We start from the raw sequence: 16,694 nt of genomic DNA, 5'->3' as shown, positions 1-16,694 counted from the left end.
AAAGATTTTCTTGAGTAAAATAAGAATTGCGGATAAATATTACATTACCTACTTTAGTAATGCATGTATTTTATGAATAAAAATTCATCAAAAATACTTAACATTAAGTGATACCCATCTTTATGAGTAGGTGAATCAATTTTATGTAAATTTATTAAATTAAATATATTTTTATAAAACTAGTTGCATTCATTACATTTATGTGAATACAAAAAAATTGATACAGAAATAAAATTCTACACTGTTGCTATTGCAAAAAAATGTGTTAGTGTGATTTGTTTTGTAGCAATTGTTTGTGCAAAAATATAGTAATGAAATCACCTAACAAGCAAACCGAACAAAAAGAAAGAGTGAAATGAATACCAATATATAGAAAAGGTTAAAAAAGAAGGAAAAGAGCAACATGCTAAAAAAGCCTCAATAAAATCAGAGCGCTCCGCCCTGAAACTACTGAAAGTAAGGTTTTTACATGTTAGTTGTTTCAGACAAAAACTGTTAATTAAGACAAACAAAAGGGGCTATGAATTATAATTATTTATCTAAGATTTATTACAACTATTATTATCTTTTTTTTTTTTTTTTTTACTTGAAAAGTACCTTTATATACCCGAATAACCTATCACATAGCACTTTAAATTACTTATAGTCATTGGGGTCAGCAAAAAAGTTCCTTCAGGCATAAGTGTCTTTTTTGCATACTTATCACTTAATGTCTGAGAAAAATGGCTGAGGCCAGTATTTCATCAGATCAGGATCAGTTTATCTGTCCAGTATGTTTGGATCACAGCTGCAGCAGAACGTGCTGAGAAACAGGTTAGAAATCAATTCACTCACTAATCATCTATTAAACTTTATCCTGTATTCTGGGTCGCAAGGGGGATTGGAGCCTATCCCAGGAGGCTTAGGGTATGAGGCGAAGGAAACCTTGCACAGGGTGCCACTCTCTCACAGGACACACACACACACACACACACACACACACACACACACACACACACACACACACTCACATACAGTACTATGGGCAATTTGGGCATGCCAATTAGCCCAATCTGCAGGTCTTTGGACTGTGGAAGGTAACCAGTGTACCTAGTGGAAACCCACCAAGCTTGGGGAGAACAACCGGACTCTGGAGGTCCAAGATGATGGAACTAACAACTATAGCACTGTGCTGCCTTGAATTCAGTTCAATCAAATTAATTTCAATTCGATTTTGGTATTATAATCGTTTTATAGTAGAATTCAATTTAATTAGAATTAAATCACCAAAAGTATTCCTTGATATTTCAATATTAGTGTGTTTATCAGTCAGAAGATTGTTTTCAGAGTGAACTGTAATCTGGTCAGACCAGTTAGGGAACATTTAAATGAGTCTTCACACTGTTTGCATGCACATTAAACACACTTTTTTCCCTTCAGTTCCTGAAGTCTCTCTACCAACATAAAGTTCATAACCTATTTTCTAAAGGATTTAATCAAATATATTTAACAAAATTGCCAGTTTACATGGAAAATATACTATATACTGTATAATTTTTATTCATAGAAATCCCTGATAGATTTCCTGAATACAGTGTGCTACATTTGCTACATTTACATGTAAGACTAGTAATGTGCTATGTATATACACAGTAAGTGATACTCACTGCAACAAGTGGAAATAAATAAACAAAGACGTAATCATAAATTCTTATTATGATAATTATAAGGAAGTCTTATTTCAGATCAGTTAGTGGAATGTTGTTGTTCTTCTTTCAAATCAGCAAAAATTCTTGAACCTTATAGCTCCACCCACTCTTTCTCTTTCTCTGTCTCTCTCTCTCTCTCTCTTTCTCACACACAGTATAAACGCAAAAACCGAAAATATATTCAAAGAGAAATAAACTAGTTTTCACATACCTGTCTCTTATCTCTTACTTACTGTCTGAGAAAAATGGCTGACGCTAGTATTTCAGTGGATCAGGATCAGTTCAGCTGTTCAGTCTGTCTGGATCTCCTGAAGGATCCGGTGGCTATCCCCTGTGGTCACAGTTTCTGTAAGGTGTGTATTAATGACTGCTGGGACCAGGAGGATCAGAAGGACGTCTACAGCTGTCCTCAGTGCAGAGACACTTTCACTCCAAGGCCTGTTCTACGCAGAAACAACATGCTGGCTGAAGTGGTGGAGAAACTGAAGAAGAAGACTGAAGTCCAAGCTGCTTCTTCTGCTCACTGTTATGCTGGACCTGGAGATGTGGAGTGTGATTTCTGCATTGGGAGAAAACACAAAGCTGTTAAGTCCTGTCTGATGTGTTTAGCTTCATTTTGTGAAACTCATCTGAAACCTCACCTGGAAGTTCCTGCTTTGAAAAAGCACACATTAATTGAAGCTTCAGCAAAACTTCAAGAGAAGATCTGCTCTGAACATAACAAGCTGATTGAGATCTACTGCCGTACTGATCAAACCTGCATCTGTTATTTGTGTACGATGGATAATCACAAAGGACACGACACCGTCACAGCTGCAGCAGAAAGAGCTGAGAAACAGGTGAGAATTAAATTGTTTTAATTTTAATTTCATCATACAAATTGTATTTACTAATATTTTAAAAATAATGTTTTTATTAGATAAATGAATGTTATAAAAGCAGTCTTAATGTTAGTAAAAGCTTGTAAAAAATAATTGACTTTAATCTGGTCAGGCCAGTTATAGAATATTTAAGCAAATCTTTACGTTTTAAGCATGCTTATCAAATGTAATTTCCTTTTGTGGCACACACAAGGTAATAGCTTATCTTAAATCCTGGAAGCATCACAAGGGGCGTAAAACATTTGCCAAATTAATGATGCGAATCACAAATATAATTCCCATATCGGTCCTGGCCCAGGTTAACAACAACGCCACTGGAGAGAAATATTTCAGAGTAGTGCAGGACATGTACTGTATGAGAGCGCTAAGACAGTGGTAAGATGTGTTGTAGGTGTGACAGAAGAGTTCAAAGTGGTGGTGGGTCTGCATCAAGGATCGGCTCTAAGCCCCTTTTTGTTTGCTGGAGGTGGAAGTATGCTCTGGAAAGCAGAGGAATGAAGGTTAGCCACAGCAAGACAGAATACATGTGTGTGAATGAGAGGGGCTGAAGAGGAACAGTGAGGCTACAGGGAGCAGAGGTAAAGAAGGTGCAGGATTTTAAGTACTTAGGGTCAACGGTCAAGAGCAACAGAGAGTGTTCAAAGGAGGTGAAGAGGCGGGTACAGGCAGGTTGGATTGGGTGGAGAAAAGTGTCAGGTGTGTAGTGCGATAAAAGAGTATCATCGAGAATAAAAGGAAAGGTGTACAGGACAGTGGTAAGACCAGCGATGTTCTATGGCTTAGAGACAGTGGCCCTGAAGAAAAGACAAGAGGCAGAGTTAGAGGTAGCAGAGCTGAAGATGTTGAGGTTCTCTTTGGCAGTGACAAGGATGGATAGAATCAAGAATGAGTTCATCAGAGGGACAACCCATGTTAGATGTTTTGGAGATAAACTCAGAGAGTCCAGATTAAGGTGGTTTGGACATGTTCAGAGAGACTGTATATATATATGAGTAGAAGGATGCTAAGGTTTAGTGATGCGTGGGTCGGGGTTTTTTTACAACCCGCCCCGCACCCGCGACCATTAAATAGACATACTAGGCATTGTAATTCAACTGAAAACAGCCTTTATTTCAGCCTAAAAGTGCTTGGAAACATCGCCCCGTAAACTGGCAACAAAATATGATTATGAATATGAACGATAAATCAGGTCATATTAATAACAAGGTAATGATACACATTTTAAACATTTACAAATCAGCGTTTGTAATCTAGGCTAAACTATTTTTTATTTTAGATTTATATAGGGCAGGCCTACAGTTTACATTCCTTTTAATTATGTAATTTCCCGACCTCAATTTCTCCCGCTTCACTTTTATTTCTTTGTTTTTGTTGTGACTGGCAGCGGTAGCTGCTTGGTGCTTTCAAGACTGGTCACATTTAGGTCACGTGACGTAACCTTATCAAAGAACTTAATAAAATATGAAAATATATATTCCCAAATATTTAATATAGGCTATAAGGAATTGCACGCAACATATATGGATTTTTTATTTAATTTTGTTTTTAATTACCCGCCCCAACCCGACCCGCGGGCTACCCGCGGGGTCCGCGGGTTACCAGACGACTCGAGCATCACTACTGAGGTTGGAACTGCCAGGCAGGAGATCTAGAGGAACACCAAAGAGGAGATTTATGAATGCAGTGAGAGAGGACATAAGGTTAGTTGGTGTAAGAGAAGAGGATGCAGAGGATAGGGTTAGATGGAGGCAGATGATTCGCTATGGCCACCCCTGAAAGGGAACAGATCGACAGACAAAGAAGAAGATTATTATTATTATTATTATTATTATTATCTCAGTTCCCACTGTATACATGTAAATGCTGACACTACAGTACTGGACAATAAAAATGCACCCCACTTTGCACCCCAAGCATTGTTCCTTTTCAAGGGCTACACTCGATGCTGCGTGAAAAACGCTATGAGAACATCTTTTCGTGTTGCCGGTTGTGAAGCATGTGTGTATCAAACACGCCAAATTTTGGCTTATATAACCTCGGTCAGGTGACATCATCTGATGAGACGCAGGTTATAAATAGGAGTAAATCAGAAACATTCTTTTCGTCTTCAGATCGCATTAAAAAGCAAAGAAAAGTGTTTAACTCACCGATATAATGGAAGAGTTTAAAGTGAGATGTCCCCCCCTTTTTCGACGACCTCCACAACGAATTAACTTATTCTTGGAATGAGCCTTATTCAGCCCGTATTTTTGTACCATCGACTTTGTTTTATGCAAATATAGTTGATGCAAAAGCACAAGGTTATATGGTGATAACCCAGATAGAAGAGACGCTCGCGGGCTATCTCTCTTATGAGACATCATCCTCACTAAAGAAGCCAACACTTCCCTCCAAGCCGTGTAGAACTTCTACTACCCTGGTAGGAAAGGCATTCCAAGCAGCAGGTCCAGCCGGCGCTTCTTTGCACACCAGGGCAGTCTTGCAGGCGTACCAGGCTGATCTGCTGAAGGATTTAAGCACGAGCGGCACCGTGAATGAGAAAGCATTCGCAGAATTACGCCGGGCTACTGACTTGTCCCTTTGTGCAACCAAACAGACAGCCCATGCTATCGGCCGTTTTATGACCTCCTTGGTGTCTGTTCAGCGACGCTGTTAATTCCGTCACCACTAGGTTTTGGGAGGCTAAGCTATACGAACAGGCTTTTGGGAAATTTCACTTTGCGCCAGGGGCTTCGTACCCTTTCTATGTGGTTCAGACCCCGTTTTTTGACTCTGGGTCCCACTCTAAGTCCATCTTGTCATCGCAAGATGCTAACGACAGATGCTTCCCTCACGGGCTGGGGTGCGGTCTTTGATGATCGTCCAGCCCAAGGTAGCTGAAGAGGTCATCTTCTCGCACGGCACATCAATTGCCTTGAAATAATGGCTCTATTTCTGGCGCTAAAACATTTCCTCCAGCAGTTAGAGGCTAGCATGTCCTAGTGCGAGTAGACAACACTACGGCAGTCTCATATATTAATCGCCAGGGCGGACTGCGCTCGCGCCACTAAAAAAGCTAGCGCACCAGTTTCTGCTTTGGGTACAGGACAAGGTTCTGTCCCTTAGGGCGATTTACTGTACATTCCAGGGCAAATGTGAGAGCAGTTGTGCTGTTCGGTCAAGCTCTGACACACGGGGAATGGAAACCCCACCCCGAAGTAGTCAGTTAATCTGGGAGAGATTTCATGTAGCAGAAGTTGACCTCTTTGCCCCCCAAGAACAGCAAATGTCCCTTTTACTACTCTCCAACTCTCCTGGTTCCTCCAGCTCCCCTGGGTCTGGACGCCTTGGCTCGTATGTGGCCCAGATTATGCCTTTATGCGGCCGCCACTACACTGGGTAAGAGATGCTATTGCCCACTCCTATGAGGCGTGTGGGCTCACTTCGCATCTAGGAATTAGGGCTCATTTAACCAGGGGGATCGCCTCATCTATTGCGCTGCCAAGAGGTATTCCCCTGCAGCAAGTGTGTAATTCGGCAGGTTGATCCTCTCCACACACATTTGTTAGATTTTATAGTCTGAATGTTCATGCTACTCCGGACTCACGGATCCTCGAGTCAGCCTTCCAAATATAGTTCTAAGTCCTCTTTGGCATTTGTGCGCACACGCTACACAACCTTGGGGTCCAGACACTTGCAGTGCGGCGGTGTTGGTATTCTTGTTCCCATAGCGTTTTCATGCAGCATCGAGTGTAGCCTTTGAAAGGAAACGTCTCGGGTTACTTTGCTATAACCCTGTTCCCTGAAAAGGAGGGAACAAGATGCTGCGCTCCAATGCCGCACTGCCTGCGTGACTGGACGTCCCTTCAGACAAAATCGATCTGAGGAATGTTTCCGGTTTACTCCTATTTATAACCTGCAGTTGCGTCTCATCAGATGACGTCACCTGAACGAGGTTATATAAGCCAAAATTTGCCGTGTTTGATACACACATGCTTCACAACCGGCAACATGAAAAGATGTTCCCATAGCGTTTTTTACACAGCATCTCGTTCCTGCCTTTTCAGGGAACAGGGTTACAGCAAAGTAACCCGAGACGTTCTCATCCCTACCTCACCTGCTCACACATATACCAGTGTTACCAGATCATGTACACTGAAAAAAATGACACTTTGGATTAACTTTAAAAAATTGCTTCAATTTGTTACAAGCAATTTTTTTACTTTCTCTCAAATCAAATGTCATAATGTTATTTAAGGTTAAATTTTTATTTGATATTAATTTTTTTTAAGTTTCCCCAAAACAAAAATAAATTCATCCATCCAAATCAAAAACAAAAGTTTTTAAAATAATACTTTGGATTAACTTAAAAAAAAAAATTCAAGTTGCTACATTCTCTCAAATCAAACGTCAAAATATTATTTAAGGTTTAATTTTGATTAAATATAAATAGATTTTTAAGTTTTCCCAAAGCAAAAGAAATTCATCCATCCAAATCAGAAACAAAAGTTATTACAATGCTTTGGGCCAGTCAAACTTATTTTTCTACTTTCTAACAACTTGATTATATCACTTTAGAAAAACCTAAAATTTAACATTGTATTTAAGTTTAGTGTTTACCTTGAAAACAACTTACATTCATGTAGTATAAAGTAATAGGAGTAAATTATAGTAGTTATCTTTTTCATTATTCTCAAATTAAAAGTATGATTACATACAAACTTAATTTTATGAATTATACAATATATAGTCTTTTTCTGAAATAAAAAAATTAAATTATCTTTAAACCAAAAAAGTTCATTTATGTAGAGAAGTTACATGTATAAATGAAGTAAGCAACCTTTAAAAAATAAATAAGATAATGAACACACAATTTCTCCTCCAAAAACATTTATTTCCTTGAAACGATACATTACCTTTTCTTTTTGTTGTACTATTATTTCTCCAATTAAAAGACAAAAAACAAAAATAAAATAAATAAAACAATGCATTTTAATAACTTAATCTTAAGAACTGTATAAACCTATTTGCCAACCATGTGAAATCTGACAATTGTTTGACAAATGAAGTGACCAAAATTTTATACTTTACTGTCAATAAGCTATACGTTCCCTAAATATTTTCTACAGGGCCACAAAAGTGTGTTTGCGTTTATCAAGATAGCTCAAGTTTAGCACATAGATGAGGCCAAACAACATGGAACATTGGTGTGCGACTGATGGAGACTCAATAAGTCACAATCCTGATTTCATGTGGTGGCTGAAGACAGTCTTCTACCTCCCTGAGGACAAACAGGGTTATTTCTGCCTGAGCGTTATCTTTCTGAACAACCTAATAAAAGAAAGGACATTTGTTAAACAAGTTGCTCTACTTGGCAAAACAGTGTCTGATGTATGAAAATAAATTAATGCTTCATATAAGTGCAAAAAAAAACAAAAAACAAAAAAAACACCTAGGATTATGGTGCATCAAGTTAAATGTAATTATGTCAATGAATAGGCCAAAACAACTGGTATACATATAACACACACACACACACACACACACACACACACACACACACACATTATATATTACATTATATTGCCAAAAGTATTGGCTCGCCTGCCTTCACATGCATACAGTATAAACCTAAATAACATCCACTTCTTAATCCATAGGGTTTAATATGATGTTGGCCTTTTGCAGTTATAACAGCTTCAGCTCTTTCGTGAAGTCTTTCCACAAGGTTTAGGAGCATGTATGTAACTAATGTTAAAACATACTATGATTTAAAAAAATAATAATGGCCCTGTGTAAAGGTTGTGCTGCAGCTGATAATGCCACTGACCTCATATTTGTCAATATGAAGGGGCAGAGGTAGTTGTGTGGTTTTTGGATGTTGGTATACTGATTGGAAGCTCACAGGTTCAAACCCCAGCACCACCAAGCTGTCACCTGGACCTTAGAGCAAAGCTAATTTATCAATTCAGTAATATTTTTCAGTTCTAAGGTTGAAATGCTTCATGAACAAATGCTTACTAGTGCTTAATCAGTTGGTCCACATCTTCCACTAAATACACCATAAGACATTTCAGGAGATACTCTCTTCATACATTCACCTCCAGGCTCTAGGCATGTAAAAACAAACATAGTATTGTTGGTTATGTTAGGCTTGTAAAGCGTGATAAAATGAACATGGCAGACATTGAAACCTGTATTCAGACAGCATTCACTAACCTGTAAACAAGTTAAACTAAAATGTTTTATTCTGCTAGTATTTAGTGTGTCACAGCCAACTTGATTTGGATGCCTTGCCCAGCTCCTGTGGCTTCCATTCACAATATATATATATATATATATATATATATATATATATATATATATATATATATATATATATATAATTTGACACCAAGCTAATTTCTGCTTTTTTGAGCAAGTACATACCAGATCAAGAACTTGAAGATGAAGATTATATCTCTGGTCTTCTCTCTGACAATTCCTTCCTTGTTTCTGATGATCTCAATGAGTTTGTAGTGTTGCTTGTTCAAGGAAACCAGCAATCTTGCTTGAAGTGGAGCAGTTATAATTCTCAGAAACTCATTACTGATCTAAAAAAAATAAAATAAAAAAGAAATTCCTAGCAAATCTTAATTACAGTGTGTATAGAAAGAATCACCCCCCACACACCTTTAAAATAACTGCATTCTGTTGCTTTGTGCTCACTACTGATAATACAAGAACCCCATGAACATAATTCAGTTTCGCAATTGAAATTATTGTCTGATATTATCAGATAATTCAACTACTAATTTTCAGTGCTTCGTCATTTTCAGGGAGTTTATTTTAGGATATTTAGATTACACTGACATTTACTAAATTCACGGCAATTCTATTGTATCATTTCCATTTCAAAATTTATCCACATAATGTTTTTATTTGTGCATTTTAGGACTTGATTTCTGCAGTATGGGTAAAGTAATGCCCTTTCAGAAAAGCTAACAGACCTGTAAACACAAAAGTTAATAAAGATTTCATGTTTACTTTTAAACTTCATGACACAGTAATGTCTAACCTCAGCTTGTTGGTCTGTGTAAACACTAGTGGACAGTGGGACAGTGCTCTAGCCATTAATCCAACCTAATACTACCAAGCAAGTTGGAAGTTTTTATATACTTGCATATGTAAATAATTAACTGTTTTGAGTTTTATTTCACATTTAATTTACATGGTTAGTTTAATCGGTTGGCCTGTTGTACTTGTAGTAACGTTAAATCAACGTGTCAAAAATTGCTGCCAGTGTTTATATAGTAATAACATTAAAAACGTGCCATAAAGTGTTACCAGTATGTCAGGAACATGTGCTATTGCCCCGTTTCATACGAGGGAATATAGTTTTAGTAATTACATTACTTACACTTTAGCCTAGAAGATGGTGATAAAAAAGCACAAGCATCTCTCTTATATGAATTTTGTTTTCTAGATAGGAGAATTTGGCATCCATTCCTGGTCTCGGCAGGTCCGAGGACATGCTTCCATCACACACCAGACCGCTCTTGAACCCAGTTGATCCTGGGGGAACAGAAAATACATGATTAGATATTTACTATTTATTATATGTATCTATGCTATTCGTTGAACTTTATTATAACAGCCATTATATTTATTTGTAGCATTTCTTGCACATTCTCTGTTTACATCTGTGATTAATAAAGTGTACGTAAACACTTTATATTTGCGATGAAAAAGGAAATATTTACAGAACCTCATTACTGCGTGCACTCATTTCACCCTCTGAGCCGTGCGATATATAGTGTCAGTAGGCATGTTGTTTAGGGCGCCATTGTTTTAGTCACAAAATAAAAACATAGACACAGAGCATTAACAGGTGTCCCAAGCTAGTGTTTCTTCTTCTTTCTTAGATTTTTTCCTATAAAAAACATACCAATTATGTCTCTACTGCCACCTACTGTTTCCGGTTGTGCCCGGGATCAGAACCGATGTTACAGTGTGCACGCAGACCTGCAGGGGGATTGAGGAGGGGGAAAAATTGTGCTCAGGAACACCAATGTGCAATTGTGCAATGGGCCACCAATTAGCAAATAGACTCCAAGACTGCCGTCATTCTACGTTTAAGGCTGCTTCGTAAAAAACTGCTGCAATATCATTCCAGATGCTGTGTTTGTGTGGCAGAAATGCAATTTCACTGGTCCGCCCTACCTCATACCTGGCAGGATAATGAAAAGCTCAACAAGCTGTCATGCACCCTGACTCTGAAAGCTGAAAGTGGCCTGGCAGCAGACAATTAAAAATGATGTCTAGAGTTACATTCATTTGTGTCTGACCTGCCAACCTGGAAAGGAATAGGCTGAGAATAGGTCCATGGAAGACATGTAGATTGATGGTTGGATCAGGACGTAATGAGAAAGCTTCAAAAAACTGTTACAGCCTTGCCCACCTTTAAAGTGGAAAAAAGATAAAAAATGTGGGAAGTTTCAACATAGAACATGCAAAGGCAGTTCAGATGTGAATAGCCATACCTTTTGCCCAAAAGTTGCTAAGCATCAACTACAGGCTTATTTCCTATAGTACAGAAAGGTTCTGCAAAATTTTTCAACCTGTAGGTGAATTGCTTCTAGATCAGCAATGAAAAGCAGAATAAATGTTGTCAAGATGTTTTCCTCTCTGCTAAATCGGTGGGACAAGGTAACAGGTTCGTATTATAGGAGAAAGTAAAATTAAATCAGAAATTAAGTCCAACAAATCTGTCTGGAGTTAGGACTCTTTGTGCAGACAATCCAGATTTTTTTTTTCATTAGCTGATTATTATTATTATTATTATTATTATTATTATTATTATTATTATTATTCATTTTATTACCACATAACATTGCCAAGCCTAGACCTGACCAACTGAAACAACCCCAGATCATAACACTGCTTCCTGACATTTGTGCAGTAGGCACGATGCATGATTTGTGCATTGCTTGATGTGCTTGCCTTCTTTCACTGATCACTCTGGTATAGGTAGTCTTGTCAGACTACAAGACCTTTTTCCATTGCTCCAAAGTCTAATCTTCATGCTCCATAACATTTTTTTTCCTAATGTCTCAAACAAACAAGTTTTCTCACGGAGACAACTGTTTAGCCCCAGTCTTGCATCCCAATAACTGACTGTTCTTTAATAGTGAGAATTTTAAACAATAGGTCAAGACCTCTTTATGGGTCCACCAGGAAAGCCATGAGGGACTTCCCTTATTCTCTCTGGTCATTACACCTTAATGACTTTCCGCAATATCTCTTTATTGCTGATTCTTCTAAACAGCTCTTTTGTTTATGGTTGATAGTGGACATAATAATGGGATAAGCCATCGGACTTATTTGGAATAGGTGATCATTCAGGGCTCAAACTTCTAATGGGTCGCACAGGGTTCTGAAAAATAGACCAAGTCGTCTAGCCATTGTCTTACCATGGTAAATATCTACTCATGGTAAACATAGAGGAGAATTTATACAAAGTAAATCACATGCTATAGTGAATTGTTTGTTATTGTCTCTAACTTGAATAAATAATTGAAAGATAATTTAATATAAATATATGTTAAATAAGGAACAAAAAAATAAAATCAAGCTGCAGCCCAAATTTTATTAAATCACAGAGAAGTCATTTTTTTTTTTCAAATGCAAAATGTTCATTTGCATTTGAAAATGTCTTCTGTCAGAGTGAGTTAAAGGAGGAGCAGATGAAATCCCAGCAGAGAATCCAGGAGAAGCAGAAGAAGGTGCAGGAGCTGAAACAGGCTGTGAACACTATAAAGGTGAGCAGTGAGCAGAGACAGAGCTGCTCCTAGAAACACACACAACATGGACAACATGGAGACATTTGGTGTATTTTCACACTGGGGTCTCAGGCTGTTTTCTAAGTACACCTGACCCCAAAGTTTGGTTGATTTTAAGCAGTGTGAACACAAGGTGGTCTTCAGCATGTTATGGTGTACTTGGGCACAGATCAAATCAGATATGAAAGCCAATAAGACCTGGGAGTAGGGAGGGGAGAGCAGTGGTTTCTGGGCATGGTACAAATGAATCGTCTCTAATGTGAAAGCTAACTTAAATTCCCTATTCTAAAGGGGATGAGCTTTAAATTCTGTATGTGTGTGCATGTGTGTATGTATTCTAACAGCTGCATGCACAGACAGCAGTGGAGCACAATGAGATAATCTTTACTGAGCTGATCAGCTCCATGGAGAAAAAGCGCTCGGAGGTGACGGAGCTGATCAGAGCTCAGGAGAAGACTGAACTGAGTCGAGCTGAACGACTCCTGGAGCAACTGAAGCAGGAGATTGCTGATCATCAGAGGAGACTCACTGAGCTGGAGCAGCTTATACACACACATGATCACATCTATGTCTTGCAGGTAGCACTGACACAGCAGTTTCTTACACACTCTTTAGAATGACACTTATTTTACTGTGTACTGTTCAATATTTGTATTTAGTTTCCTTTTAGATCAGTTGTAATTATTAAACTTTATAAACTTATTAAAGGTATATACTGTATATGTGAAGTTTATTGTGAAATTGGACTTCCCTCTTTTAGATTGTATATAGAATTTAATTGTCTTAAGATTGATTCTTTGCAATGTGGTGAATTACTGTAGCATGACATTAGTAAACTTTCCAGGACAACGATGTAATAGTCCAGGTCTGAATAAGCACCTGAGGCGCAGAGGTCAATAGAAATAGCAAACCCAATCCTAAAACATTTTTAAAGAAAACATCTAGATCACAGTGTCTGGTTGGTCATGTAAGACAAGAAGCCGAGAAATACCACAAATTTATGTAAAATGCCAGACTTTAAAATCAAGGGAGATCACAAGGTATGTACATGGGAATGCATTTCAGGCAGTGGACAGCAGCTGGGTTTTTGAAACAGCAGTGAGTTAATTTTCATTTGTTATTGAACTATGGAGTTAATTATGTGCCAAAATTTAACTAACAAACACAATCTACTTTGCAAAGAAAACTTTTTCACAAATGTGCCAACCTATTTTCTTACAAATGCAAGGGAGCAACTTCATCTTCCAAAACAGGAGATGGCGCTATCGGTCAATTTATTCTATTCTCCTGAGACCTCAAACAACGTGTTTATATGGTTTACCCTTATGTCCCAGAGGAATATGAGCGGGGAACAGTTTTGAGGTGTCTATTATATATCCAGACAGCCAGACATATTAACAATCCACTATCTTTAGAATAGAGCCCTGTAGGGGAATACAATTATATCAAACCACAGTTGCATTTTAATTAACTATTGAAGGCTGGAAGAACTGCCATCATGTTTGGCTTTTTATATCCATAACGGACGTATGCGACATGATGCATTAAAATCTTTTATAATTAGTGATCATATCTACATTTAAATAATCTTATTCCATAATAAAAAGTTATAAGGGGGAAAAAAAGCTATAAATAAACAGTAAACATACTGATATACAGACAGAATTCTATTACAAACCTGCTTGTAAAAAGTTTAATAAATTTCATGCAGTCTAATACAATGATTCTTGTATCTTACTGTATCTACACCTCGCGCTGCAACAGCTGTCTACAATGTAGTAATGCACTACAGACACAGATTATTTAAATGTAGATATGACCAATAATTATAAAAGATTTTGATGCATCATGTTGCATACGTCCATTATGGATATAAAAAGCCAAATATGAAAAAGCAACTGTGGTTTGATATAACTGTATTCCCCTACAGGGCTCTATCCTAAAGATAGTGGATTATTAATATGTCTGGCTGTCTGGATATATAATAGACACCTCAAAACTGTTCCCCACTCATATTCCTCTGGGACATAAACACGTTGTTTGAGGTCTCGGCAGAATAGAGTAAATTGACCGATAGCACCATCTGCTGTTTTGGAAGAAGAAGTTGCTCCCTTGCATTTGTAAGAAAATACGTTGGGTGCGTTTGTGAGAAAATACGTTGGACGCATTTGTGAGAAAGTCTATTTTTTTTCTTTGCAAAGCAGATTGTGTTTGTTTGCAAAACGCTGCATTTGTGAGAAAGTCGATTTTTTTCTTTGCAAAGCAGATTGTGTTTGTTTGTTACATTTTGGCACATAATTAACTCCACATTATTATTGAACTGCTAAGCTATATAGCATGGAGCCATAGTAGACAGTTCTGTGGTCTCACACCTCCAATGTCAAGGTTTTGATTCCCACCATGTGAGTGGAGTTTGCATGTTCTCCTCGTGTTTGGTGGTTGTTACAGTATCATTTTACTGAAAGTCTTTTTTAACTTTTTATGTTAAACCCCATTCAATATCTTAGTCAACATCCCAGTCAGTGTACAATAACTGTAATGTTGTAAGTAAGTACAGTACAGTAAGTTCTTTTTTATTCATGCTATTCATTTTAAGTTTTACTTGCATTTTCTAGACATTAGCTTCTGGACTCCAATCTTCTCAAATAGTCAGATCAGATTTACAGTCATTCAGCATCAGTGTCCATCAACATTTTTCATTTGATGGAGTAAGGACTTCTCTCTCAGATCTGAAAAAGAGATTTGAGGAATTCTGTGAAAAGGAATTCAACAAAATCCCTCCACGTGGTAAGAGAAGCTGTTCCTAACATAATGATGGATGTCTTTGCTCACTCAAAAATCATGTGTCTTAATGTCCTGTCCATAAAATAAACCTTAAATTAGCATGATAACTAGTTCAGATTTATTCCTGATTAATTTTTATTTGCTCACTGAATACCAATTAATTGTATTACCTTGTGAAATCTTTTGTTTCTTTCTCTCTTCCCAGCTGTGGCATTTAATCAGTCGTTTTCACCATTTGACCCAGAAAGTAGAGAAGATTTTTTTAAATGTATGCCCAAACAAAAACACGCAAACACACACATACACACAAATGACAGAAGACAAAATCTAAATATCTACACATTGTTCAGTTTATTTTTCTCTTCTATTTTTAGATTTCCATTATTTGACTCTGGATCCTGACACGGCATATTGTAACCTCATTCTGTCTAAGAAGAACAGAGCGTTGACATTCACTGAGAGAAAGCAGCCGTACTCTGATCATCCAGAGAGATTTGATTACTGGTGTCAGGTGTTTTGTAAGGAGAGTGTGTGTGGACGCTGTTACTGGGAGGTGGAGTGGAGTGGTAGTGTGTCCATAGCAATCTCATATAAAGACATGAGTAGGAAAGGACAGGGTGATGAGTGTGTGTTTGGACGGAACGACCAATCCTGGAGTTTGTTGTGTTCTTCTTCTTCTCTGTCTTTCTGGCACAACAATATAAAGATTGATCTTAAAGCTCCATCATCCTCTAGAATAGGAGTGTATGTGGATCACAGTGCAGGAACTCTGTCCTTCTACAGTGTCTGTGAAAAGATAAGGCCCTTCCACAGAGTCCGCACTACATTCACTCAGCCTCTGTATGCTGGATTCTGGGTTGGTGTTTCATCAGTTTTGAGGTTGTGTCGTCCAAAATAACATGTCAGTGGAGTTTAATGGTCAGAAAAAGAATGATAAAACTGATGCACAGTTTGTAACTGTGGCAAAATTTAAATATCAAATCATTATTCTAAGATCATACTATATACAATCGTATAAAATAAACCAAACAGTTTCTGTTTTTTAAGTGCTCCAAATAAAAATAAATAATTAAATAAAATTTATTAATTAATTACAAAAATCATTCACAAATTGCCTGTAGTGTGTGAATGAGTGTGTTTGTGAGTGTATGTGTGGCTGCGATGTATAGGCAACCTGTCTAATTGTCCTAAGATGCAATAGGTTTTAAACAATAATATCTGTAATTACTAGGGCAGGGCTATTTTTAGTGACCAAGAAAGGGAAAAAGTAAGAGGGGGAGAGAGAACAGGGGAGGGGAGGGCAGAAGAGGAGAGAAAACAGTTAGGGCAGGAGTCACATAATGTATAATGTGAATGTATATTTAGTATAGACTGCAAGCAGAGACTCTGGTAGGACTAACTATAACAGCATAACTAAAAGGGAGAGCCAGCAGGAAACACAGACATAAGGGCTCCCTGAGATGTAAAGCCACTAATCATTTCACCGACAACAAACCTGAGTGATCAATGAGAGTGAGGAAGACAGCATCCATACCAGTTCA

At 37.7% G+C, this 16,694-nt stretch overlaps 1 protein-coding gene across 1 annotated transcript; it reads left to right on the top strand.

Moving 5' to 3' along the window:
* Nucleotides 1-1,893: 1,893 nt before the first annotated feature.
* LOC128506305 (E3 ubiquitin/ISG15 ligase TRIM25-like) lies at nucleotides 1,894-16,422 on the top strand. Its single transcript, XM_053476695.1, has 6 exons — nucleotides 1,894-2,527; nucleotides 12,253-12,348; nucleotides 12,714-12,947; nucleotides 14,985-15,156; nucleotides 15,359-15,421; nucleotides 15,528-16,422. Exons 1-6 carry the CDS (start codon nucleotides 1,934-1,936, stop codon nucleotides 16,049-16,051), a joined length of 1,683 nt encoding a protein of 560 aa, XP_053332670.1. The 5' UTR covers nucleotides 1,894-1,933; the 3' UTR covers nucleotides 16,052-16,422.
* Nucleotides 16,423-16,694: the final 272 nt, after the last annotated feature.

Source organism: Clarias gariepinus, chromosome 2 (assembly GCF_024256425.1).
Source record: "Clarias gariepinus isolate MV-2021 ecotype Netherlands chromosome 2, CGAR_prim_01v2, whole genome shotgun sequence".
Lineage (NCBI taxonomy): Eukaryota > Metazoa > Chordata > Actinopteri > Siluriformes > Clariidae > Clarias > Clarias gariepinus.
The sequence above is the reverse complement of the archived record's forward strand: the minus strand, read 5'-3'. Positions and strand labels throughout refer to the sequence as shown.

Bases quoted from the DNA above. Each gene is read 5' to 3' on its own strand.
- LOC128506305 (XM_053476695.1), top strand. From the start codon at position 1,934: ATGGCTGACGCTAGTATTTCAGTGGATCAGGATCAGTTCAGCTGTTCA. The intron at 15,157-15,358 runs GTAAGAGAAGCT...CTCTCTTCCCAG, and splicing joins CAACAAAATCCCTCCACGTG to CTGTGGCATTTAATCAGTCG. The intron at 15,422-15,527 runs GTATGCCCAAAC...TTCTATTTTTAG, and splicing joins TAGAGAAGATTTTTTTAAAT to ATTTCCATTATTTGACTCTG.